Source organism: Setaria viridis, chromosome 1 (genome assembly GCF_005286985.2).
Source record: "Setaria viridis chromosome 1, Setaria_viridis_v4.0, whole genome shotgun sequence".
Taxonomy (NCBI): Eukaryota; Viridiplantae; Streptophyta; class Magnoliopsida; order Poales; family Poaceae; genus Setaria; species Setaria viridis.
Window position 1 is genome coordinate 10,312,802 of NC_048263.2, and position 26,932 is coordinate 10,339,733.

General features: G+C 44.6%; 3 protein-coding genes and 2 non-coding genes across 7 annotated transcripts; 3 read left to right on the forward strand and 2 right to left on the reverse strand.

Annotated features, from left to right (window-relative positions):
- The first annotated feature begins 19 nt into the window (after positions 1-19).
- Positions 20-2,690, forward strand: LOC117857256 (large ribosomal subunit protein mL102 (rPPR5)). Its single transcript, XM_034739845.1, has one exon. It carries the CDS (start codon positions 35-37, stop codon positions 2,261-2,263), a length of 2,229 nt encoding a protein of 742 aa, XP_034595736.1. The 5' UTR covers positions 20-34; the 3' UTR covers positions 2,264-2,690.
- Positions 2,691-13,864: 11,174 nt separating this feature from the next.
- Positions 13,865-18,276, forward strand: LOC117840022 (transcription factor MYB3R-5). 3 transcript variants are annotated; one of them, XM_034720481.2, is made up of 7 exons: positions 13,865-14,048; positions 14,282-14,336; positions 14,515-14,572; positions 15,171-15,236; positions 15,328-15,427; positions 16,899-17,027; positions 17,370-18,276. In XM_034720481.2, the coding sequence occupies exons 1-7, from the start codon at positions 14,014-14,016 to the stop codon at positions 17,992-17,994; spliced, it is 1,068 nt and encodes a 355-aa protein (XP_034576372.1). In that variant the 5' UTR covers positions 13,865-14,013; the 3' UTR covers positions 17,995-18,276. The 3 variants fall into 3 exon arrangements, with proteins under 3 accessions (XP_034576372.1, XP_072148650.1, XP_072148652.1); XM_072292549.1 differs by lacking the exon at positions 16,899-17,027; XM_072292551.1 differs by having other exon boundaries at positions 15,699-17,513.
- A 2,529-nt stretch (positions 18,277-20,805) lies between these two features.
- On the forward strand, positions 20,806-23,848 carry LOC117837227 (uncharacterized). Its single transcript, XM_072290881.1, is given in 5 exon segments — positions 20,806-21,737; positions 21,739-21,803; positions 21,805-22,183; positions 22,186-22,494; positions 22,496-23,848. Coding segments are annotated over 5 exon segments (2,298 nt in total). The 5' UTR covers positions 20,806-21,011; the 3' UTR covers positions 23,315-23,848.
- Positions 23,849-25,417: 1,569 nt separating this feature from the next.
- Positions 25,418-25,499, reverse strand: LOC117841845 (small nucleolar RNA Z199). Its single transcript, XR_004637423.1, has one exon. It is a non-coding gene; the product is annotated as a small nucleolar RNA Z199 (small nucleolar RNA).
- Positions 25,500-25,708: 209 nt separating this feature from the next.
- LOC117841841 (small nucleolar RNA Z199) lies at positions 25,709-25,797 on the reverse strand. The gene has a single exon (XR_004637419.1). It is a non-coding gene; the product is annotated as a small nucleolar RNA Z199 (small nucleolar RNA).
- Positions 25,798-26,932: the final 1,135 nt, after the last annotated feature.

Sequence of the window (26,932 nt, forward strand, 5' to 3'; positions counted from 1 at the left end):
CCTCCTCCCCGCGCCGCAAACCTCCGCAGCAGCCATGGCGCGCCGCCACCTCCCCCTCCACCTCCCGCTCCTCTCCCGCAAGCCCCTCCCGCCCGCCCCTCCCGCCCGCCGCGCGCTATGCGCCTCCTCCACCCCCGCCGACACCCCGACCGCCGAGGCGCCGGCTGATGCCCCGGCCCCCTCGCCGGCGGCGGCGCCCGCCAACCTGCCCCGCCGCGAGGAGCCCCTCCACGAGACGGTCCTCCACATGATCCGGCGCCGCCCGTGGACCACGCGCCTCGAGAACTCCATCCGCCTCCTCTCGCCCACCCTCGACGCGCCGCTCGTCCACGGCGTCATCTCCGGCGCCGCCGCCGCGGGCCGCGCCGACCTCGCGCTCCAGTTCTTCCGCTTCGCCTACCGCCGGGCAGGCTTCCGCCCGGGCCGCGACACCTTCGCGCTCATCGTCCCGGCCCTCGCGTCCCGCCGCATGCTCAACCACGCGCGCTGCCTCGTCCTCGACACCATGCCGTCCTTCAACGTCGCGCCCGACGAGGCCACGCTCGCCGCGCTCATCGCGGCATACGGGAAGGCCGCCATCCCGCAGGAGGCCGTCAAGCTGTTCCGGATGATGCCCGACCTCGGCATCACCCGCACCGCGCTCTCCTACAACGCCGTCCTCAAGGCCATACTCTGCCGCGGCCGCGAGGCCATGGCCAGGCGGATCTACAACGCCATGATCGCCGAGGGCGTCGCGCCGGACCTGTCCACCTACAACACATTGATCTGGGGGTTCGGTCTGTGCAAGAAGATGGAGGCCGCCGTCAGGGTGTTTGGGGACATGAAGGCTCATGGGGTCACGCCTGATGCGACGACCCACAACACCCTGCTCAATGCTTGGGTGCGGGCAGGTGATCTGGAGAGTGCGCGAAAGGTGTTTGATGAAATGACTGCAGAGGGGATTGAACGGAACTCAGTCTCCTACAATGTCATGATCAAGGGGTATGTTGAAGCCACAAAGGTGGAGGAGGCAGTAGCGTTGTTCACAGAGATGGGCGAGAAGGGTTTGAGGTTGAGCGAGAAGACATTCGCTGCATTGATGCCAGGCCTTTGCGATGATCAGGGGAGGGTGGCGGAGGCCCGGAAGGCAGTGGATGACATGGCGGAGCGGAGGCTCACGCCTAAGGACAAGTCGGTGTTTCTGAGGCTTGTGACGACGCTGTGCACAGCTGGGGATTTGGATGGGGCGTTGGAGGTGCACCGGAAGAGCGGGCAGTTCAAGCATGTTCTCGTGGATCCAAGACAATATGGAGTGTTGATGGAAGGCCTTTGTGCAGGCGGGAAGTGTGACAGTGCTGTTGAGGTGCTAGATGAGCTTATGGAGAAGGGCACACTGCTGAGCCCAAAGAGTCCTGTGCTTGAAGCATCGGCTTATAACCCGGTAATTGAGTATCTGTGCAACAACGGTAGCACCACCAAGGCTGAGACATTCTTCAGGCAGCTGATGAAGAAGGGTGTGGATGACAAGGTTGCATTCAACAGTCTTATCCGTGGGCATGCAAAAGAAGGTGTGCCTGAGGCGGCTCAGGAGATTCTTGCCATTATGACGCGCCGCGAGGTCCCAACTGACCCTGAATCACACGCGCTGCTAGTTGATAGCTTCCTGAAGAAGAATGAGGCAGCTGATGCAAAGACAGCATTGGACAGCATGATGCAACAGGGTCACCTGCCGAGCCCAGCTCTTTTCAAGTCTGTCATGGAGGCGCTCTTCAATGGTGGTCGTGTTCAGACTGCAAGCAGGGTCATGAAGAGTATGATAGAGAAGGGGGTTACTGAGAACATGGACTTGGCACATAAGATACTGGAAGCTCTCTTCATGAGGGGCCATGTGGAGGAGGCGATCGGTCGTGTGAATCTGATGGTGGAAAATGGCTGTATGCCTGATCTAGATAAGTTGCTGGTTGGCCTTTGTGAGAATGACAGAGTGATGGAGGCGCAGAAGCTGGCTGATTTTGCATTGGACAGGGACTTTAATGTTAGCTTCTCAACCTATGACAGAGTTCTGGAGGCCCTGTACACCGAGGAGAAGACACTGCCTGCGTACTCCATGCTTTGCAAGATCAAGAACAAAGGAGGTGTTGTCAATCAGAAAGGTTGTGATGCTTTGATGGAGAGCTTAAAATCTGAAGGGTACTCAAAGCAAGCAGATATTTTGTCTAAGATCTTGGCAGAGAATGCGCCATCAACGTCGAAGAGGGGCAAAAGGGTTGCCATGGGTGCTTAGCAAGGTCTGCCATCTTGTGGAAACTATCCATTTTTTTCCTTTTTGACTTGAAGAAAGATGTGATGTCTTTCTTTTCATCGATGCTTCTTGAGCTATTTGCCAAGAGGGTGTTTTCATCCTATAAGACAAGAAGCAGGTACATTTACTTTCTGTTTGGAGAATCCCCGATTTGTTCATCTTAGCGGAAAGAAACATATGCAATAATAGCAAAGATGTACCTCCTGTTATAAATTTTGTTGCGAAATTTAGCATTTATTACTTAACATATTGTACTGCAAACGGTTTTTAGTTTAGTTTTGGCATGAACCTTAAGGAGTTACTCTGTTCTTTTCATTCTTGTGAGAATTGAAGTTTTGGTCCCATCAGTTATGTAAGGGCTGCTAAGAGATAGTAAGCGTATCTGAATTACCCAGCTGTTTTGAAGCTACGAGATTGCATGTCATTGATGGATTTTCTGTTGAAGTGTTAATCTTTGATTCTCGATCTGCCACCTGACTTCATAGTACAGAATTGTAAAGATTGCACTTAGGAAGCTTGATCTGTAATCTTCAAGTCATTACAGAATTGTAAAGATTGCACTTAGGAAGCTTGATCTGTACACTTCAAGTTATACTGTTTTTGTTATATTCCAGCCTAGCAACTTGGCTAGGACTAGGGTCCATGTGTGTATATAGCAACTTGCGGGATCACATTATTCATTTTTTTGGCTATTTGAAGTTTTGAGCTCAGGTCAATTTCAGACCGTGCTGTAGCATTTATATTACTTAACATACTGTACTGCTACTGGTTTTTAGTGGCTGTACCTACCAAAAAACATCCCTTAAAAGTATAGTTTTGGCATGAACCTAAAGGAGTTACCCTGTGCTTTTCATTCTTGTGAGGGTTGAAGTTTTGGTCCCATCAGTTATGTAAGGGCTGCTAAGGAATAGTAAGCGGATCTGCATTTGGTTTGATAAGAAATGTCTGTAATGTCCCTGAAGCTCTGAGAGACTGTTGATATTCAAATTGATTGTAAAATACTGCATTGTTCACATATTCGCATGCAAATTACCGATTTAGAAAGGGAAATTTATTTTTTTATGTTTTGCATCCACCATTAACATGTCCATGTAACGATGATGTTTCATTTGAAAATGTTAATGACTTCAATAGCCTGCGCATATTCCTTTGAGTAAGCACTCCAGCTTGTTCAAGGATTGCCTAACTTAATCAAACACCTGCATCCTGATGAGGAACATGCATTCTAACCTTGACTGTGGAATGTTCATTCGTAGCAAGAGGCATAACATCAGCACTATCATTCGGTTCACCGTGCGTTTGCTCTGAGAATGCTTGGAACAAGGTCCTGAAGGCTGCAACTTTGGAACAAGTACAGACTTGGGAGAGGATGAACAAATTATCTGAATCTTGCAAGCTAGCAAAGAGAACCAAGAAACATAAGAGCCAGTTTTCAAGCTCAGCCATTATGCTCGCAAGAAGTGATCTAGTTTCTCTTCGAGAATCAATCCAGGTGCGTTATTGTGGCATATTGCAACACGAGCCCTTTTTGCCTCGACGGTGCCCAGATCAGCCCCACCCTTCTCTCTCTTCCACGACTGCCGAGGGCACCGTCGCCACTGTAGCAACCGGGCTCCTCCCTTCCCTTCTCATCCTTCCTATAACTGCCAACAACAATTTTCATTCCTAATTAATAATTTTTACAGAACAGATAAAAAAATCGGACGCTCCGACATATGTCGCAATAGTTAAGCATCGATGTTGCAACTATTATTTCTCCCAGTTTCATAATGAATATTACATGAAACATAGTGTTCATGTTGCGGCGGAAATTTTCTATCCTAGAGTCGAATGACGTATTTTTACACACTATTTTTCATATTATAAATAGTGATAGTTGATGTTGCATTAGATAATTTTAATGTTTTGTCAGAGCATCTGATGAATTTTCATTGGGCATCCGGACCCTAGCAGCACCGTAATTTTTATATCTGCTGTAATGTTTCTATCGCTTAGCTGGACTGGAACTCGCTTGTGGCCCTGTAGAAGCCCGACCCAACCCAATTCCTCCTCCTGGTGAAACGGCGCGGCGCGCACGGAAACCGACCCCCAGAGTTCCTGATGACCTTTTTTGCCCCCCTTGCCCCCCCTCCTCTCTACTTTTCCAGACCGACCTCGCCGACCCGAGCTTTCTCCTCGTCTCCGCCTTATCGATCCCCCCTCCGTCGTCTTCATTCCCGCAAAACCCCACGAAACCTAGGTCCTAGGGGTTGTTTTGGGGGCAAATCGGTGGCCATCGCCGTGAGAGCCGCCATTTGTCCGGTAAGCTCCATCGGCTACTTGCTCTCTGATTCCGCTCATGCTCGGACGGTGTGCCGTGAGCCGGATCGGAGAACCCGTCCGCAAGTTGGTCGTCCCTGCTGCTTCAGGTAAGCAAAACCTCGCCTTCTCGAACCTGCATGAGTAGCTCCGAACCCACTCACCGCTTTGTATGTATGCTCGCGCAGTTGAGCTTGTTTTATTGAGAAAATTGCAATTATAGGACACGAAACAATGTGTTTCGTTATTATAGGACTCCAAACATCGACTTCGCTAAAACGATCTTCGAAACTCGAAACGTTGGCACTTTATTATACATGATATTTGATCTTTTTAATCACTTTTCTCAACTAAAATACATGTATTTTGCCATATAACCATGCCATGCCCTGGCACCACGGCCCTGCGCGCCCGCTAGACGGCGCGGTCCCTGGCGGGGCTGCTCCTCGACCTCGCCCTCGCCTGAGCCTACCTCTGCCTCGCCGCACTCGCCGCCGCCTTCACCCGCGCCCTCACCCTCCTCCGCCTCCCGCTCCCCTGAACCTGCGCGCGCCCGCACCTCCCCTGCCTCCTCGCCTTCCTCACGCGCTACCCGCCCCGCACCCTCGCATCCATCCATGCCACCCTCCGCACCTGCTTCCCCTTCGCCGGCCCCACCACCGCCGACCACCTGGAGGAGGAAGCCGCAGAGGAGGAGAAGGAGCGGGCCGCCGTCGGCATGGAGGAGGAGGCCGAGGCGCGCGTGGAGCTGCAGCGGGAGCTCGAGAAGGAGCGTGCGCCGTGGCGTCGACGGCTGAGGAGGCCATGGCCATGATCCTGCGCCTGCAGAAGGACAAGTCCGCGCTCGAGATCGAGGCCCGCCAGCAGCGCCACACCGCCGACGAGCGCTGCACCTTCTACGAGGACGAGGTTGAGGAGCTTAGGGACATCGTCCTCGGAAGGGCAATACGGTCACATCATGGCCAAATACATGTATTTTAGTTGAGAAAAGTGATTAAAAAGATCAAATGTCATGTACAACAAAGTGCCAACGTTTTAAGGGTTGTTTTAGCGAAGTCGATGTTTGGAATCCTATAATAGCGAAGCGTATTGTTTCGCGTCCTATAATTACAATTTTCTCTATTTTATTACCAAAGGTTCTGGCCCCTCGATTGCAGGTCCATGTATTTTTATTGATTGCTAGATGAGCCGCAGCTGATGTCTAAATTTGAGTTCTAATTTTGTTGTTCTAGTGGATCGGACCCGTCTGATTCCCAGTTTAGCGTGAGGGCTCCCATTCCAGTATTCCAAATGTAAACGGTTGTGCTACACTTCACTTCTTTCTTTCTGACTATCTTCTATACAACAAAAATTCTATGAGACCCCTAGTTGATGATGATACAGTGATACACTGAGGGTGCGTGGCTATGCCCTCGAAGGATGAAAGGTAAGCCTTGTCAACTTACTCTAAGCTGCTGTTTGGTTCAAAAATGTAACGCAAATGCAAATGTAATCAGAAACCAGCGGTAACGTTAACAATGAAACAGATGGCTCGCTTTGTTTGGTTCGCACGCTGTAAAGGGAATATAAACCTGCATCTCTAACCACCCACCTGCCATCGTCATCTCGTTCCCCCGTTTCTCTCCTTGCATCTTGCTGGTCAGGCCTGCTGTTCTGTACCTCTGCCGTGCGCTCACTGCTCACTGAGGAAACGGAGCTTCCAGGATGCTCACAGACCGATAGCCTAGCCTTCCAGGATGCTGCGGCCACGAGGAAATGGAGCTTCAAGGAGGAGGTCGACCTCGAGCAGAAGTTGGAGCAGCTGGCGTCATAAGCGGCGGTGCATCGAAAAGAAAGCAGATGGGAATGAGGCGGAGGAAGCAGCGGCCGACATCGTCGTCGTCGCATTGTCGGCAGCTGTCACCACTGGCGGAGATGACATGAAGAGGTCGCTGAGCCAGAGCAGCATGGTCATCGGTGGTGACGCGTCGAGAAGAAAGTAGAGAAGATTGAGGTGGAGGAGGCGGCCGGCGTCCTCGCCGCCGTCGCCGCCGCGTCATCGGCCACTGCCGACGGCGGCGGAGGTGACTCGAAGAGGTCAGAGCAACGTGGTCAGTGCCTTAGGTGGCGGCGACGTGCGCGGCCTGGCATCTCGTTTCATCTTGAGCTGAGCGGCACCACATCCCTTTTCTGATTACGGAGTAGCAGCAGCGGTAGGAGATTTGTATAGGCTGGGATTTGATTACGCTGTTAACTGTTTACGGGTTGTTAGAAACAAACGGCCGGAATGTTATTGCTTACCAGGTGTAATCGGATTTACGATACATTTAAGCAAACCAAACGCCACCTAATTCTCTGGATACACGAATTTCATTGACATGTTTCTCTATATATAGATTGCTAAAGGAATATCGATGCACCCATGTCTGGTTCTGCCAAGTGATGACGACGATCCTTGCTCTACATAAAAGATTTCACACCAACTTAAAAATAATTTGATGAATCATCATTCAAATACATTCTGTTTAGATGGTGAACCAAATAACTTCAGATCAAGTAGATTAGATTTCATTTTATATTTTGTGGAAAGTTTGTGTTACAAATTCCTTCCTAATTCATATACATTGTTATTTAAAAATGCTTACCTAAATTTATTCAGCTACAACCTAAATTGATCAATGATGGGCATAAGATTCTCATGTTTTCAAAGTCACCAGAGATGTTAAAACTCGTTCAATTTACTTCCCACCTTATCTATACTTATACTCTTTCACTCATTCATGTACATGAAGAATTTGTTCTCCATGTTCCATCAGAAAGATTTGGTGTTTGCATAACACATCATGAATTAATTAAAATCTATGTTACACGGATACCCCGATATGGATACATGATACGGCGATACTCCGATACGCTATTTTTTAAAAAACACCAATACATGGATATATATAAATTATATTATATTTATGTAAACACATAATAGAAATAAAAATAAAAATGCATACATTATTCGTAAGCATCACTTATTAGGTTATTGGAGCACCTAATTGCTTCATCTCCTCCTCCGCTGGGACTGGGCACCGGCTACTGAGACGGGAATTGGATCGTCGAGGGAGATATTTCTCTGCATGACTAGGGCTAGACTCTACTCTTAGCAGCCGGGAACGTGGGATGTGGCCATGTTCCTCGTCCCGGGAACATTATTTCGGGAACAATTACATTCTGGGAACGAGAACAATTTTATGTAAAAACCTTTCGTAAGTGACATATCACGTTCCTCATTTCACGTTCCTAATCCCATTCTTCCAGGAACATGGCTGCTAAGCTCTGGCTCATTCTTCTCCCAATCACCTCCTGTGGTTCTTGATTTTAATTTTTCCCTACGGGTCTCGCCTTGCATGTCAGGAACAATTTTCTATTCAAATAATCACACATGTACCTTGCTGGTGACTAAGGTCCGTAGAGCTGCTACCCAGAGTCGCCTGGCAGACCAGGAGTAAGCCAGTGCCTGAAGCAAGTATCATTAACCAAGAGATCAACCTTAAACTTTCCTCAAGTACTAATCTTAGGAATCCTCTCTACCCTTCGCCTACCGTGTCATGGTTGTCCTTGGATACTAGAGTCGTAGGTATATACACACGTTACCTTGGATTTGATACACTTAGAATACTCTAAGGTGAAAGCTACAACGGTATCCGTGCGCTTGCGGATTCATTCGCGCATAGCTAAAATACCCAACAAGCTTTCTGGTGCCGTTGTCGGGGAACGGTTGCTGTTTATCTACGAACCTAGTGGTTCTCGTATATTTTTGCTTTTCTTTGTTTCTACCTCTGCCCCCGCTATCCATGGAAGGTTATCCTCGTACACACCGTTCGACCCTTTGGGGTGAGTCTTTAGAGTCATCCTTTCAGGAACACAATTCCTCACCTGGCTACGAGATTCATCCCTCACTCATAGCACTAGTTCAGGAAAATTCCTTCTCGAGGTTAAGCTATGAGAACACCTACCATCACCTGCGGGAGTTTGAGCACTTATGTTCTTGCCAGAGAATATCCATCTTGACACAAGATGCCCTTAAGAGGAAACTTTTCCCGTTTTCCCTCTTAGGGAGAGCGAGAAGGTTGTACCTTCATTTAGAGGAGAGTGCAATCGATAATTGAGAAGAGTTGAGGGCTAGATTTTTCTCCTCCCTCTTTCCACTATCTCGCATCACTTCTTTGCAAGTAAAGGTCCTCTGCTTCAAGCAGCGAGAGGAGGAATCACTAGATGCAGCATGGGCTCATTTCTATACTCTTACGGAGATTTGCCCAGTCTTATCCATACCCGACCACGTGTTGCTACAACACTTTTGGTTAGGATTGTTGGAGGATGCTGTCCTGCAACTTGATGCCCTCTCCGAACGCTCATTTTTTTCTTAAGGATCTGATAGAAGGGAAGGAAATATTGGAGCATATCAGAGAAACTACTCCCCTAGTCGATCTGCATGACAATGCCCCATCAGAAGGAGAGCACATTGAGCAACCAAGGACTATCGTCAGCAGAGTTCAAGCTTTCTTCTCGACTATATCTAAAACTCTACTGAAGGTACCTTTCCTGAATAGCAGGAATCTTTGGGAAAGAGCGCCTCGTGCGAATCCTACCCCCAGATTCCCTTACAGTGCTTCCTTCTGAACTTTCCTCGAGACCATGTCTCGAGGGAGGTTGAGGAAGGAGTGGTTGGAAGAGGAGGATCATTCTCAATGACTCAACTGTTTCAATCACAACTTCCCATAAGAGATACAGTAAGAAAAGCCCATTTCGTTCCATGTCAAAGTAACATCCAAGGTGTTTCAAATACACCAAGGAATATGCCTTGACATTGACCGCCACATCATAGTCCATCTGACTTATCCTTCTTGGTCAAGGGATCATAGGGCCATGCTGATCAAATCGAGTGAACCAAACTCACACCCTTATCCTCGATTACCAATCGATGCTAATCAAATCAAGTGATTCAAAAGTCACATCTCATTCCTTGATTTCGATTGATGCCCAATAGAAGTTATGTTCACCCTTCATATCAAATGAACTTCTATTGGAAGCTTAGGATGGATCTCTTTGCCACCACATTCATCCTTGATGAAATGCGAAGCTCTCCTACCTAAGGAGGGGATGAGTTGAAAGAAATTCATTTCCCTCACGACCTGAACTCGGAATCATCTTTTGGCCCACAGAGTTACACGTCCTCTTTCATTATGGGGCCATGAACATTCTTGAGTTGTTCTATTCGGAGATCGAGCCACTCATTCCATGAGCATGAAGATTCATCCTGATTCATCACAAGGATCATGCTCATCCTAGATATCTTCGAGATCTGTCATCCGTTGTGCCAAGGCACTACGAGTCGTATGATCACCTAGGAGTTTCCCATCATTGACGTCCTTTAGGGTGGTTGTATTGGTTCTGCTTTATCTTAATATCTATGCAGGGCTCGTAGTTGTTTTTGTGCACTAACCTTTCAGCCAAGACTTTATCATCCATCCCAATTGATGGAGCAAGGTGAACGTACATGTGGTTGAGCAAGGGATTATTAGGAGATGCCCAAGACCATAAGCTTCCTTTGATATTTAAATGACTTAACTTTATAAGGAAAGTTTATCCTTCAGGTATTCTTGGGACACTAACCTTATAGGTTACGAGAAGATACATCAAGGACGGAGAGAAGCAAGGGAGGAAATGCATCGAGAGGACGACATCACCACCACAAGCACAATGCATATCATCAACGCACCATCATCACATGGGGCAACCATAGCCTGCGATGGCTAAGGTATGTCGTTAAGGTAAGTCCACCACTACGATCTCTATAGAAATGTACGTCGACTTAGATAAAGGTGAAGTTAAGCAAAGGTCAATGTCATTTACCCTAGCTCTATCCTAGCTTTTACTAAAGTCCCGGCACATATAGTGGTTAGGCCCACTCTCTCTGCTTCCCCCCTGCTGCACGCACGCACACGAGCAACAGGAGCCCCAGCAGAGCACCACCCCCTCTCCACTCTCGCGCAGACGCTCCTCAAATGTCCCTTGACTTATCCCTCGATGTCCCGTTGGGTTTGAAAGCTAGAGGAGAGGAATTCCTCCTTTAAAATTCATCTTCCTCCTCTCCTCATTCACTTCACTCTCATCCCCATCAAACCCACCTAGATCCACACCAGCAACACCCTGCTTACCACCATGGCTGGCAAAGGCCTTGTTCCCTTTGCCGGCTCAGGCTCGACCTTTGATCTCGACGGGGAAATCATTCCGACGAATGCTATTGCCCCCTGTCGACGATCTGGCGATAGAGGTGGTCCAGGCACTGGAGATCGAGCCCCTAGCCATCATACCACCCGAGGGGAGAAGTAGGGGCGCGAGGAGTGCCGCTGGGGGCTTGGTCGAACCCCCAGTTCGGCCGAACCAGGCCGGCGCTCCTCGGTCTCCTCGCCAAGGAAGACACCAAAATCGCATGCGCGTGGGACAAGCCCTTACAAAAGGCTGACAATGGGCGACATTCACTCGAGGAAGATGGCGAGAGCCTAGCCACCCCATAGGATTGACATCCCGAAGCCATCGAAGACCGGAGGGCGCAGCAGCTCCGATGCGGCGTCCTACTCGCCGGAGACGCCACCGCCGGCCTCTCGCTTTGAGGTGTTTGGGGTGCGAACCCCAAATGGCGGAAGTGGGGAGGGAGTCAAGTCGGCTCTCTCTCCTTTGGAGAAGGAGCTGGCCGGATTCTTTGGTACGTCTCTGGGAGGCGACAAGGTCAAGCGGTTTACCGATGGTTTAGGGTATCCCTAATCTAGATACCCGTCATTTGCCGCCTCCTAAATGGTTTAAAGGTTATGTAATCGTTGAGCCTAGCTTTCAAGAAGACTGTGATGGAGTCCTAGTTGTAATTGTGACAGTTTCTCGTGCTCACCTCGCTAGAGTGGTAAAGAGCAACCCTAGTGGAATGAAGGTATGGAGCAGTTCGTGGGTTCAAGCCAGCTCAAACTAGCAGTGCCTTAACAGAGGAGCGGTTGGACTTTGAATCCAACCTTGAATCCACCTTAACGTGGATTACGGATAACCGGAAAGTTATCGACACCCTGAGATAAAATTTGGTTACTTCTCTTGCTCAATTAATGCTAACACTTTACTTTGAGCATTATATTTGTTGATATTGAATTGTATCCTTAGATCGCAAACACTCATCTACTCTAGAAATGCTAGAAATAGCACTTTTTGTTACTAATAAATTTTCCTTATCCTAGATCCTACGACGGACGGAAGAAACACTCCTGTTTATAATATTATTAGCAAATATATCCATGCGTTCCTACGGAAGAACGTGTATATGTTATACGTATCTATCACATTGCAATGTTTAATTGAATTTTACAAAAGTGAAGTATGTTACATATAATTTTCATAGTATATTTTGGCAACTAAGGAGTAGTAATTGTATCTTAATTTTAAATGGTCATTAAATGACTGGCATATACATTATTTCTATTCGTGATAATCATCTATAAAGTTATAAGTAACCAAAGAAATACTGGTTACTCGTTAGCTCATCTGAGTACGCACATCTTCGAAGAGTTTTACGTACACCAGGTTTCTTGTGGTGGAAAAGTTTTACCCGCAGCTCAGCTAATAAGATTTCTTATGGGTAGGTTACGCACACATTATCCTTAAAGAGTTTTACGCACTAAAAACAAATAACAAAGAAATACAGTTTTGTTGGAATGGGATAGAAAATAAAACCCATGCAGTCCAAAATCGAAAGTTGTTGTGAACCGAGCTCAGCTAGTAAGATTTTTGTTGTGGAACTACCCCGTGGTTCGAATCCTCGATTCAATATTGGTGTTCGCATTTTTATAGATTTATTTCAGGATTTAACATATGCTATTTTTTCAGTAGCAAGTGATGTGACTGTCAATAGTAAGACGTAAGCGGTGACTTCGTCAACCTTGAGAATATGCCAGTTCAGTCTCTCAGAGGTGCTCATGGGAGTAGAATTGTACGTGTATTCATAGTGTTGAATATGCGTGCGTGAGGTACTCATAGGAGTATAGTTGTGTGTGTGATTGTAGGGTTGAGTATATGCACGTTATGTGAGCGTATGCTTATGTAATGTATTATTGTGTTTTGAAAAAAGTGAAAGTTGTTTTTTTAGTCCTCCGAAAGTTGTTAGGGATAAAGGGCCGTCATATGGCTGAATTTCCACGTCCAAACAAGCCACTTGAAGAATACTCTCAAACTAGTCAGGTTGGCGCATCTATGTTTAAAGTAGCATCACGTCGATGCATCGAACCAAATAAATAGATAAAACACAATCTAAAATCAAATTCATGGATCCAATATTTAATTCAAACAATTGTTTATCATAATGACCATTAGAGCATTGTATAACTTTTTTCCTTAGTAATTTACTAACTTTGAGTGTTAGTAGATATAGCTGATAGATTGACGTGCTATGTTACACTGATTATTGATTCTGATAGGGATAAAAGATAAAATTATCGATGAATGAATAATTCAATCATATTTTACGAGAATATGAAGTGAAAACAAAGTTCAAAAAGTAGTAGGGTATACAAAGTTTAGTTATTAGTTTTATATATGAAATAATTAAATATATTTATACTTTCCATATCAAATAATAGAAAAAACCGCAATTCATTTTTTTAAAAAAATTATGGCACTCACTCAATGTACCTAGGTTCTACCAAACAATGTGCGGATTCCAGTGAAGAGTACGCAAGTGATACTTAATCCCACTTGAATAGTGTGTGTATCCTATATGAATCCTACGTGAAGAATACGTGTGGTTAGGATGCTCCAAACTTAGGATGTTTAAGTATATGACCCGTACCATGAGTCTTATCAAATAACGTGCGGATCCCACTTAAGAGCATGCAAGTCGCACTTGGATGGTGAGTCTCAGGGTCCTGCTGAACAATGCATGGGCCCACGTGGGACCCGGATGCATGAGGATGCTCCCAACCTAGAAAGGGTCCCACGTGGGACCAGAGCTTTAGTGTGTATATAGATTTCGAGCCCAAGGTGTATGGCCCCAGCTGGAGAGGGCTACTCATCCCAGAAGTCTTGAGACGGTCCGGCCTGCGCCGCACGCTGCTGGAGGGGCCTGGCTCTGACGCCGACGCCGACGTGCCCTCTCGTTGGCGACGCCTTCACACCGCCCACCCTGACCTGTCTCATCAATGCTCCACTTCCAAGTTCCAACGCCCACCTGATCACAGCTTGGCTTCGCTTGCTCGCTCTTCGATACGCAAGTTCCGTTCAAAGATCAGCGCATGCTCGATCTGCAAATGGCGCACTCGCTTGCTTCTTTCGATCTCATCTGCTGATTTCTCCCGTGCTGTCCTGCCGGCTCGGGCTATTGGTTCCGGTCGCCTCAGGAGCCTGCACGCGGGCACGCGGCGGCGGCGGTAATGCGGCGGAGCGGAGGCGGCGCCGCCAGGCAGCAGTAAGTCAACTAATCATTCCTTCCGATGTCGCCGCCATTAGTGATTAGCCCCATTTGTCCTTTAGCGTTTGAGCTCTTTTAGCGACTGTATTCGACGCCCCCTGTTTCTTGGATCATCAGACAGGAAAAACAGTGTTCTTCAGCTCAGTGTCGGCGTTCGGAAATCCATCCAGAGAAGTAGAGAACCGAGGCAGGAGCTTTCAGCTAACTATCACATTGTCCTGTTCCTGCAGGAGCTCTGGCAGATCCACCAGTTGCTCCCACGAAATCGATTGGATTGCAGACGAGGTGAAGCAACATGAACTTCAGTATTTTGCTGTCTTGAAATGTAGTCTGCAGTGACTGAAGGAAAGCTGACATGAGTGGATCAAGACCAGAACCACCTTGTTCAGCTTTGTAGGCCTTCTATCATTCACCTAATCATGCTGTTCATGCTCATGATCCATTTATTTAATTGTTAATGTAGCGTGGAGAACTCCGAAGGCCTTCTAAACACTTCAAGGATAAAGAACAAAAAAGAACAGGTAACTGTAGTTTGATCATGGATGGATCAAAATTGTATTAGTTACATTCTTCAGAGCTTGCATTTGACTGTTCCATTGAAGATGTCCAGGTTTTGCCTTTTTTGAGTGAGATAGAACAGATTATCTTTATCAATCAACTAGTCAGATTAAGAGTAGATATTTGCTGGTGAAAGTGCTTTCTCTGCAACCAAGCTAGAGCCTGGCTCCCACAGTTTCATCTATGTGGTAGAAAGAGCTGTATTCCATTGCCTTGGTTTTGAAGCTCTCTGTGCAAACTGCTTGTGATGATATACTGTGCCAGCATGCCATGGATTATTACCAAATGATTTTGTTACTTAATATGTAAAACTTATTATTGAGCTTCTATATCTGTTCACTTGTACTTCCATAGTTATGCTTCTAGTCATCTAGTGTAATGACGCAGTGCAAACTTTATTGATAATAAATGTCCACATGCCTGATTCATTGTGTATTTCTGCATTCTTTCAATCAGATCAAAATTCCGCCTCAAATATCTTGACTATATAACAACCCCAACTGCTCAATTTATGTTTTTCCAACATCCATATTCACTTGAATTTTTTATTCTATTGTGTAGCTGAGTTCCTGCCTCACAAGGCATATAATTCACTCAAGAGGAGGCACACATGGTCTCGAGAGGAAAGTTATTAGATCATGCTGGCTACCTTCATTTTTTATATTTTTCTACTGTTCTGTGTTAACTGAATTATCAATATTGAACATATTCCAGGAAGATGATAATCTGATTCAAAAGGTAAATCTTCATGGCTCAAAAAGTTGGTCAACTGTTGCACGCGGTATAACTGGTCGAAGTCCAAACCAATGCCGAGAGAGGTAAAATTTACAGGATAAAGATTGTATGATTGCTTCGCTTTCTGATTCCAATGCAAATGGATTGGCCTAGCCACCACTTTTGGTTTATTCATCCTTTTGCAGCCTCATTGAAGGCATCTAGCAATACCTGCATGTTGCATTCCCTTGATTTACTGTCAGTAAAGGCAACCAGACAGTCGCTTGAGGCAAAATCTTGTTTTAGACGTCATGATGCATTGATCTCACAGAATGGCTACCTTCTGATACAAGCATGCAACTTCATGCTTTGCAGAATGCAGGACATTGAATTGCTTCACAGCTTCTCAAAGAATTGGTCTCTATGAAATACTGAAATGTCCAGCACATGATTTATACTGTTTTATAGCATGTTCAATCATGCCTACAACTATATAGAAATTAGTTCGGTCAAACAATTATAGTACTAAATGGAATCTTTGTTGTTTGGCGTCTTAACCTGCTTTACTCGAAAATTGACTCCTACAACTTCCATATTATGCTACAACACCTCTATTGTTATATGTATCAGATGAAGCTTCCAAAACTCAGTAAAAGTATTAACTCAATACCTAAGAGATGCCTTGATTAGACACCATTGCAGCTTTCTATAGCACAAAAAAAAAGAAACTTATGTATGTTTTCCTGAGAGCACGTTGTTTTACTAAAAGGCACCTTTTGAGTCACTCTTTACTATAACTAAATCATTTAGGGTGTTCATTCTAGTAAGCATAGAAAAGGGCCAGTACTAATGATAATATGGTTCTGTTTTCAGTGGTAATATGTCAAAATGCAAATCTACAAACAGTGACTGACTTTTTTATGCCCCCATGTGTCTTTGGAAATAAGCAGGAGTATAGTGTATTACTCCATTCGTATTTGATCTATGTATTTGTTAGCTTCACGGAGATCAAGGAGGAGAAAAATACCCTCCGCAGCTCATTTGATCCCCGTCGGGTGAGCTGCTCGTGCTCAACGCTTCATCATTGGCCAGCCCCTGTCTGTGAAAGATTTTCACCCAAAGGCATGATCTCGATCTGCGTGCGACCCTAGGAAAAGGGGCCTGCTAGCAATATACGCAGATCAATCTTGAATCTCTTTATTTTGATAATGTACCACTCATGTATAGTTGTATACTATCCGTACCACAGGTGGTATACAGTTAATCTTGACAATAGGATGTTTTTATAGTAGTCCTTTTCAAACACTAGTATAGCCTAGTATTGTGCACCGTAAAAGAGTTCTACAAGTGTAGAGAGTACATGGAAAGTTCCTCGTGAGCCAAGAGCAGAGATTTTCAAAACCTAGTTGCACTATACACCTCATTACTGATTAGTCAAGAACATAAAGTTGTAGTTAGTAGTTTTGATGATACCTACATTTTAATCCTTATTCAGCTTTCCATTTTGAATTTCATCCTTTCAAATCTTGTTTTGGAACTACTAAGGATTTACTTTCATGAAATTTGAGGATGCAGATGGATGTTTTATCTTGATCCTGCTGTGAACAACCAGCCATGGTCAGAACAGGAGGACATCAAACTAATCCAAGCTCATAAAACTCATGGAAATAAATGGTGTAAACTGGCTAAACTTTTTCCTGGGAGGTGAGATCGAGATGCTAAGATAAAAAAATTATGGCAACCTCTCGAATTCAGTTTGTACCATGCTCCTTGCAAAAATAAAAAGTAATAATTTGTACTGTGCTGCTTGTTTATATACTACCTACCCTGCTATTAAATAGACCATAATGCTCATTCCGATCATTTAGCCACTGGCCAGATATAGATAAGGCTGCATTATCAGACATTACTAATTTTTCTTTTCAGACTTTAAATTATGGTTATTTTTTCGCTCTTTTATGTTGCCATTCATTTCTCTTTGTAAGAATTCAGTGCACTTTTAACCACTTTATCTATGTTCCAAATGGTTATCTTATGTACTTCCAGAACAGGGAAAGCAATTAAAAATCACTGGCCTAGTCTTGTGAGGAAACAAATGAAGTCAGATTTAGTTAAAGGATTGCCGAAGCAATTTCCATTGGTTACAAAGAATAAAGGCTCCAGTACCATTAAGAGTGGTCAAGATTCATCCATAAATATTCATGTTTCACCAGATATGCCAGTAACGCCCATATTGGAACAAGGACTTGCAAAAAATGGAAGAAATGAAAGTACTCTGAAAGGAAAAGATTATGATTCTACACATGGTGAAGGTTATGTTTCTCATTCAGTCAATGTCTCTGAAAAGGTGGATGGGCAAATCGGTAGATATAATTCTTCAAGTTCCGGGGATCAAAAGGTCTCTTCTGCCACAGCAAGTTTTCCAGGGTCCCCGCCAAAAGAGGAATCAACGAATTTGCTGGAAGTTACACCTAACAGAGGGTTCTCTCAAGCGTATAATCACCTATCTAACAATGATCGTTCCGATGCCATTTGCAGTAGTGCTGATCCGGAATCACAAGAGCTACATGGGTCAAATATAGCAGATCTTCTTGACATGTCATATTGCGAGAGCTTGATGATTGTTCCACCTGATTCTCCAAATCACAGAAATTCCATGGATGGAATGTGATATTACTTCAAAGTTCACCAGTGACAGCACCTGCACTAGCCATAGAATAAGCAAGTTTGTGCTCCTTGGCCTTCAAATTCATGTGACTTCTCTTTAACTAACAAGCTGGTCCTTGTACCTGTATGTAAATACTTTTCTTCTTTAGCTGCAGAAATTTCTTTGTCATAATGTTCGACACAATTGCATATATGTTGTGTTGTTAGATCGTAGAGAGGAGCAATGATTTATGCTCTCCTCTGTTTATTTTCTGAGAAATAAGGTTACCGTGCAGAGTTCAGAACCTGCAGTTGAGTCGATATTTGCTGGTAAAAGTGATTTCTCTGCAACCAAGCTAGAGCTTGTCTCCCACAGTTGCATCTACGTGGTAGAAAGAGCAGTATGTTGCCTTGCCTGGGTTCTGAAGCACTCTGTGCGAACTGCTTGTGCTAATGTACAGTGCCAGCATGCCATTGATTATTACCAAATGGTTTTGCTACTAAATATGTAAAGTTATTATTGGGCCTCTATATCTGTTCACTTTTACTTCAATATAGCACAACTTTATTGATAATGCAGTGTCAACTTTTTTGATAACAAATATTCATATGTCTGATTCTGATAGTGTATTTTTGCATGCCTGCTTCACATATCCTTGACCATGTTAGCACTCACAACTGCTCAATTTATGCTTTCGGCCATCCAGATTTTGCAGCTAAGGACATGGTACTCGTTCGTTTCTACCGGAAAATTCTTGCATCACGCTTCTTCGTTATCTCCTAGGAGTACTCCGTAGCAAACAAATGGAACACCTCAACGTACACGAAACACTTCGCAGACCGAGAATTTTTTTATTTTTTTATTTTAACATTTTGCAAAAATATATAGTCAAACAAAAAATTGCAAATCTAGACCTATACCGCCGTTTGAAACGGCTATAGCCAGATGAAACTGTGAAAGGGGTATTGTAGTATCCTTACCGCCGTTTCAACCGGTGGAATCTCCCACCACTCGACACTACACTTCCAAAAATTTATAACTAATTCATATCAACTCGGATGGAGATAAATGTTATATGAAAATTGTAGATCCCGACGAGACATACAACTTTGTAGTCGGAACTTTTTTCATTTAATGTCATATTGGTGTTCAAATAATTGATAAAAGTTTCAATTCTGAAACTTGTGTCGATTATTTGAGCAATTAAATGGCTCCAAATGAAAACGGTTTGAATTACAAAGTTGTAAATCTCGTCGAGGGCTATAATTTTCATATAAAACATATCTCTATCTAAGCTCATATGAATTAGTTATCATTTTTTGAAAGTGTGTTGCACAGTTTCAGATCTAAAATTTGAATTTTAGATCTAAAACTTGTGTCGATTATTTAAGTATCAATATGACATCAAATGAAAAAAGTTTCAACCACAAATTTGTATATCTCGTCGAGATCTACAATTTTCATATAAAGTTTATCTCCATCCGAATTGATATGAATTAATTATAATTTTTTGAAAGTGTAGTGCCGAGTGGTGGGAGATTCCGCCGGTTGAAACGGCGGTAAGGATGCTACGGTACCCCTTCCGCCATTTCATCTGGCTATAGCCGTTTCAAATGGCGGTATAGATCTAGATTTGCAATTTTTTTATTTAAGTATATATTTTTGCAAAATGCTAAAATAAAAAATAAAAAAAATTCGCAGAACGACTCTAAATTCTAAAACCCAACCAGAGAGGTTGGATTTGGACCCGGTCACTCGGCGGGCCGCAACTGTCCGCGTCACTGGGCTGGCAACGCAGTTTCAACGGTGTTCCCCGGCCAGCAATCTGCGTTGCGCTTCCCCGCCATCAAATCCCAACATGCCCCACCTTCCCTAAACTTTTCATTTTTTAAAAAATTTAAATCCCGCAACTTTCTATTTTTAAATATTATAACTTATACATATAATTTTGATGTATAACTTTGTAATAATATTTTTTTACAAGAAAATTTTTTAGCACAACTTGGATAGCGTGCAGAACTTAGCGTATAATTTTTCCGTACAATTTTGAAAAGAACAACATCGACTTTCATTTTTGGTAATTTATAACTTATACACATGATTTGTACGTATAACTTTTCCCTAACAACAACTTATATGATTAAGTTTGTACGCAGTTTGATATACACAACTTATACACGTAACGTAACGTTATTCATAAAAGTTATGAAAATGTTATTAAGCAACTTATACATATAATTTATACGCATTTATACGTATGACAATATTTGCTCCGTACAAATTGCATTGAGAAAATAATTGAAAAGGAAAAAAAAAGAAAAAGAGCAGCAGCAGCACGTGGCCGGTGGGCCCCGCTCCTCCCGTCGCGAGGCCAATTCAACATTGCGAAGGTGAAGCTGTGCGCGCTCTCGCCCCCTGTCTCAACTCTCAAGTAAGTAAAAGCGACAAGCCGATGCTTATACAAGTAAGCCTATGTGTATGCAGCTTTCATGGAAGATCTTGCATAGCACAGAGTTAGCTCTGTTAGTAGATAGGAATAGATGATGCAGTACGTCAGTCAGTCAACCCTGGACCCAACCCAATGACTGGGCGGAGGAGAACACCACGAAAGCTATTGACTGACAATGATATTTGTTTTTGAAGGGGCTACGGCAGGCAATAAGCTGGCCTGAACGATTATATTGATGTACTAGGTTTGTGTACACTGACACTGATATTTTGCATTATTCAGTTAGGTAAAATATAAGTTGTGTGGTTAGTTTTGTCATCAAAGATTTTTTGAGAATAATGTATATCTAAATCCACTGTGCTATGTTATTAAAAAAGCAGGCCTAGTATAAGAAGTGGTAACCGTAGTGCCCACTCACCAGCTGAAGGACACCAACTTATAGAGTATCCCAAATCCTGGAGAGAAAAAAAGGTACCAATCTTTTTCCCCCTTGCTCGAGCCGGTGAAGATCAGCAGGAGGCACAGGAGTTAAGGGCGACGGAAAGAGGCGAAGAAATCAAGTGCATGCCGAGATACAACAAGGTTCAATCCGATGGCCATGGTGTACAGGAGGTACTGTCCCCGTGCCCTCAGCCGCTTCTTGCTGCTAGTACCACTCCTGTCCTTGTTTCACGATGAGTCGGTGGCCGCCGTGGATGCATCGTCTTCCCTGCAACCTGACAAGGCGCAGGAGGCCATCATGATGAATCTCTCAAATTCGTGCGACTGGGCTGGAGTTTCCTGCTCACGCTCTGGGTCTAGTTCTTCCTTGGTCGTGACCAACATCACTTTATCCAACTATGGCATATCCAACCCCTCCATCCTTGCCTCCTTATGCCTTCTTGACACCTTGTTGTCCCTTGATCTCTCAAGAAATAACTTTACCGATTTGGGGGACAAATTCTCCACCACTTCTTGCCACATGAAGAAAGGATTGCTGTCACTTAATCTGAGCAGCAACCAGTTATCTCACAGGCTCAGTGAGTTTTCGGGTCTCCCACAGTTGGAGGTTCTTGATTTGTCCTTCAATCTTTTTACTGATGGAAATTTAAGCTCAGACTTTGGTTCTTTCCCCAAATTGAGGAGCTTGAATCTTAGTTCCAACAAGTTGAATGGTGATGTTTCTGTCAGTATGGCCAGCTCTTTGGAGGAGTTGGTATTGTCTGGCAATCAATTGAGCGGCACAATTCCTCCAGGTGTGTTTAAATATGGAAATCTTACTCTGCTAGATCTCAGCCAGAATCATCTAACTGGTACTGTCCCAGATAAATTCATGAGATTTCTCCAAGATCGAGATTTTGCTTCTTTCAGGAAATAGATTGAGTGGGAGAATACCAGAGAGTCTGGAACGTGATGACTCTCTCTCGGTTTGCAGCTAACCAGAACAACTTCACAGGTGCAGTTCCCAGTCGTATAGCCAATCATGTCAGGATGTTGGATTTGAGTTATGACAAGCTCAGTGGGAAGATTCCCCCAAATTTCCTCTCGCATATGGGTTTGCAGATTGTAACATGCTTGAAGGGACTACTAATTCCCAGCCATTTGTCTCGAAGCCTCTACCGCTTGAGGCTTGGTGGAAACAGGCTTAGTGGGAACATCCCGCGCTCAATTTGTGATGGCGTGGGCTTGGCTTATCTTGAGTTGGATGGCAATCAGTTGACGGGAAATATACCTGCGGAGCTTAGTAAATGCAAGAGCTTGTCTTTGTTGAGTCTGGCATCAAATAAGTTACAGACTTACAGGGTCCAGTTCCTGATGCCATCAATAGCCTTGACAAGCTGGTAGTTCTGAAGCTTCAAAACAACTCTCTAAGCGGACCTATCCCAAGTACATTTTCTAATTTAAGAAGCCTAAACACAATGAATCTTAGTTACAATTCATTAACTGGATTTATACCAAGTGGAATTTTCGAGCTGCAACAGCTTTCCACCTTGGATTTGCAAGGCAATAATATCAAAGGTGTCATTCCAATTTCAATCAGTTCATCCATGTCTCTAATTGAGCTGAATCTAGGGTATAATGTTCTGACTGGTACAATTAATCCCAAAAATGCCAACGACTTTAAGCACTTTTCTTAATCTTAGTCACAACCATCTCAGTGGATCTATTCCTTCAGATCTTAGCTTTTTAAATGAACTAGAGATTCTTGATATTTCATACAACAACCTGTATGGTGAGGTTCCATCTTCACTAGGGAGCCTGCAAAGCTTGGCACAGCTGGTGCTTTCTTATAATAATCTCTCTGGGTTTGTCCCTCACTTCCGCCAAAATGTGGAAATAGATATTGGTGGGAATACTGATCTTGAAAATCATGCAGGGAACAATAATCACACTCGTACGAGAAGGGCATACGATATTGTAGTCATCACCTTTGTTGCCACCGGTGCTCTTGTTGGATTATGCTACCTTGTTGTTATTGCTACTATGGTCTCATTTCCAAAGAGAATATATCGTGTAGAAAGCGGAAGGACACCGACTGGAGAGGGTGTTTCGCAAATCCATAATGGTTGCCTCGTAACGATGAACTGCATCCGCACCTCTGCACTCATGTTCGTGAAAGAAAAGGAGGATGATTGGCGAATCACAGCTTTCCAAGCTCTGAACTTCGAGGCCGCAGACATGCGGCAGGGACTAACTGAAGATAACCTCGTCGGCAGCGGTGGCTCAGGGCATGTTTACCGCGTCACATACAACAACCGGCACAACGGCAACACAGGGTTGTCAGCAATTTGCTGGGCTCTCTGGAAAGCCAGAAATGCTGCTTGCTTTGACAAAAAAAACAAGTCAAATCTCCTTCTGAGATTATATGTTCAGCAGCTGTTTTCATTTCTTATTGGGCAGGTCTTCAGAAGCTAGAGGAAGGGATGATCCTTTAGGCTGGTGCTGATGCGACGAAGGCGACAGCGATGCACTTTCACCCACATGAAGCAACAGCCGACGACACGGGGATGGTACTGCTGCAGTGAAGGGAGGAAAAGTGCTGTCCCAAAACAAGTCTGGAAGGCTGGAGGAATGGTGTCGCCCCGAAAGCAATTCTGGAGTCTTATTGGATCTGTATCCAGTTTGGTTGACTGTGAAACGTTTAGCACTTTGCTAGTTATCGGTCATGTAATAAGTAGGCTTGTTTTCTTCCCTCTCAGGTGGAAAGGTCCTGTGAACCTTTCCTCCTAGGGTGCTTTTGCGAACTATGGTGTGTCTCTCAAACTCTGTAATTTCGTTGCTTTTCGGTAATGAAATTTGGGCGTAGCCCTCAGTGGAAACTCGACTACGGCAACACAGGGGTGGTGGCCGTGAAGCAGATACGAAGTGTTGGGTCGCTGGACGAGAAGCGGGAGCGTGAGTTCGAGTCCGAAGCTAGCATTCTGTGCAACATCCGGCATAACAACAGAGCTAGCCATGGAGATAACGGTGAAGGATTCAAATATTCACAGCGCCCGGCGTCATCGTCATCCTTTCTTCTTGCTCCCGCCCAGTTCGCCGCCACACCTCGTCGCCGTTTCCGTCACCGTCGAGCCTCTGCCGGTCGATTCCTCCCGCACACCGTGACGTAATAACCTCATGAGCAGCACCGACAGCCTCTCGTCCGACGTCATCGACCCAAGCGTCGCCGCCGACCCTCCCCTGTTCCAACAGCCGCCGTCGACACCCCCACGGTGAGACCCCCCTTCCCGGCCCTCTCCGCTCAAGGTAGCTGCAGGGGTGATTTCACCGGAGCTCATGGAAGCTCGTGCGCGCTCCCGTTGCAGGAGAGCCTGGCTAGGGTGGCCGGAACGCCCAACACTAGCCAGTGCGCGCTGCGGCCATGGCCGCCGGTGGGGCGGACTCGCTTGAGCTTTGCTCCGGGGATGTGAGCAGGGGCAGGAGATGATCGAGGTCGCGTAGACGCTCTATTTCGGGTCCTTGTCCAGGGTTTGGCCGCCGTTTCGACCGGAGCTTCCGCGCCACCATCGCACCGCCGCTGCGGCTGCAGGACCTCCCACCTCCACCTAGTCTAGCGGAGTCTATCGCTAGCATGCTTGGATCGCTAGCTGAAAGCGTGCGGTGTCCTTTATAAGCACGCGTTACCACTGGTGTTAACAACCAAACACCGTAAACAAAATTTAATACGATATCCAACGCAACCAAACAAAAACTGGTAACAACGCAGAGACAAATCATTTGGCGATAGTGGTGGCGCTTGGATTCGATCGGAGTACCACCAGTTCATCTGCAAAAATCTGGCTGAAGTATATATACTAAAGCTCCTTGCAAATGACAGGCGGCTAGCCATCGATAGACAGAACGCAAAAGAGCTTTCATAGTAAATTGCTCAGAAAACCATTCGCTGCTACTAAATCCAGAACAACGAATTCTGATGTTCGTCTGACTTTAATTTAAAAGTACGGCAAACCAGTGCTTTCATAGTATTACGGAGTTCAGGCAGAGTACAATTCAACCAAAAAAGTTCCCAACTTCTAGCTTCCGAGGTTATCAGTAGCAGCGGCGGCACTATTCTTGGGGCTAGCCTCGGTCCATGGATTCAAGTAAACAAGTTATCAATTTGTAGCCACACTCCGATCTTCACCAAAGAAAATCGATATTTTCCATGCCCAAAGTTGCTCTTGAAACGGCGAGGCAGGTGTCGCAGGTACCTCATCCTTCCTGTTCCAATGGTCTTGCGCCTGATGGCCTTCACACTCCAGTTATCTGAATTGATGCAACCACCATGTTAACATCCAGGATTGGAGACATGATAACCAAACTATATAGGAAGTGCAATCAGACAGCTTAATCCAACAACCAAGTAAACAAATAGCAAGGTTAGCTTTAATGCTTGACAACTGGATTGCAAACCTAAACCAATTAGATGAACACTTGAAGGAAAAAACATGTAAAAGCAAAAGTTACAACAGAAACAGATATTAGTTTTTTTTTCCCAGAAGATAGATTGCAAATAGAATACAAAACAAAATGCTGAGGTATCATCAGAGACATAAATACTTGGGAATCATTAAAGAATTTTAACTTCATCATATTGTTGCAGTTTAATTTCAAAGAAATAAAGCAAAACAGATACAGTTGCAGCACAATGAGGGCCAAATACTAAATGCTGAAAAAATTCAAATAGAGTAACAGTGACACAATCAGAATAAAGTAGTATGGTGCTGCGCAGGGCATGAAATATATTCTCATTGCATGGCACCTCTGAAGTCTGCAAGTCACAAAGGAAAAAATTGACCAAAAACAAACTTCCAAAAATAATAAAAGAGGGATCATCAAAGACTTAAAATACTTAAGAATCATAGGAGTATTATTACTCCCATCATATTGTTGCAGTTTTGTTACTCATCACTTGACCCTCGACAGTGGAAGCAGGCCAAAAAGGTATTTAAACGGATTGCAAACTCATGTAACATATACAAATTAAGCAGACCTATACGACTCATGTACTAATTGCAGGGAACATTTCCAAAAGAGTTAGATTGAGGAAGTAGCCAGAAACATTTGGGTTGAAATTATGAAACCAGTGAATAATCACTGTAAAGTAGGACACCGCTGCTCAGAACATGAAATATCTTCTCATCAATGCAATTGACATGCGATTACATTTTCATGATTCATCATAGCGATTTGACCGGTAGGAAAAACAAAATCAAGGAGCAGACAGATACACAAAAGTAAATACAGTGAGGTATCTAAGTAAGAGCAACGTCCAAACAAGGCACAAAAAGAATACACTTTTCGCAGACTGGGATCAGTTTGAAACAACACATCGTTGTCGGTCACGGATAATCAGAAACACGGACCAATGGTTTTCTTCATCCTTTCCCGCAACAAACAAATTCATCATATATACTAAACAGAAAGCACATAACCAGGCAGGAAATCCAGTAACGGACTTGCACATAACCACACATCCCTAATAAGAAGCAAAAACTAACAACAGGTTATCAAACTTTCAGTTCATAGAAACATCCTCCACGCTCCACATGACACGGTAAGTAGGTCATCTAACAAGATGTGCTGACGTCTACCACAGCAATCCGCAAGCTAATGTAACACGGAACAGCATATACAATTAGGGCATGTCAACGCAACTTGAACGGAGAACACCAAACCCATACAGATCTAGCGAGCCAACAAGTTCAGTTCAGAGGAATTTCAACAGGACATCCTAATTTTACATGCTTAATTTTCAACCACGGGCTGGAAGTGATGAACCTTTCGTAAAATTAAAGAACATGTTCCTCTTGGTGATGCACCAGCAGCTGCTCCTCTTATTGATACACCAGCAGAAACTGTGACTCTGCCTTCCAAACCTGAGAAACTGAAGCACCAGCCAAGGTACATCCAAAAGACCACTCAGTTTAATTAAAGAACTCATCCGACGAAATGTCACTTTGTCTTCCCAATTTGTAAAACTGATTTTGCAAATGGGATAGAATGACAGGGAAACGGACTTGAACAACCCTCTCCATACCCTTTGTATTGAAC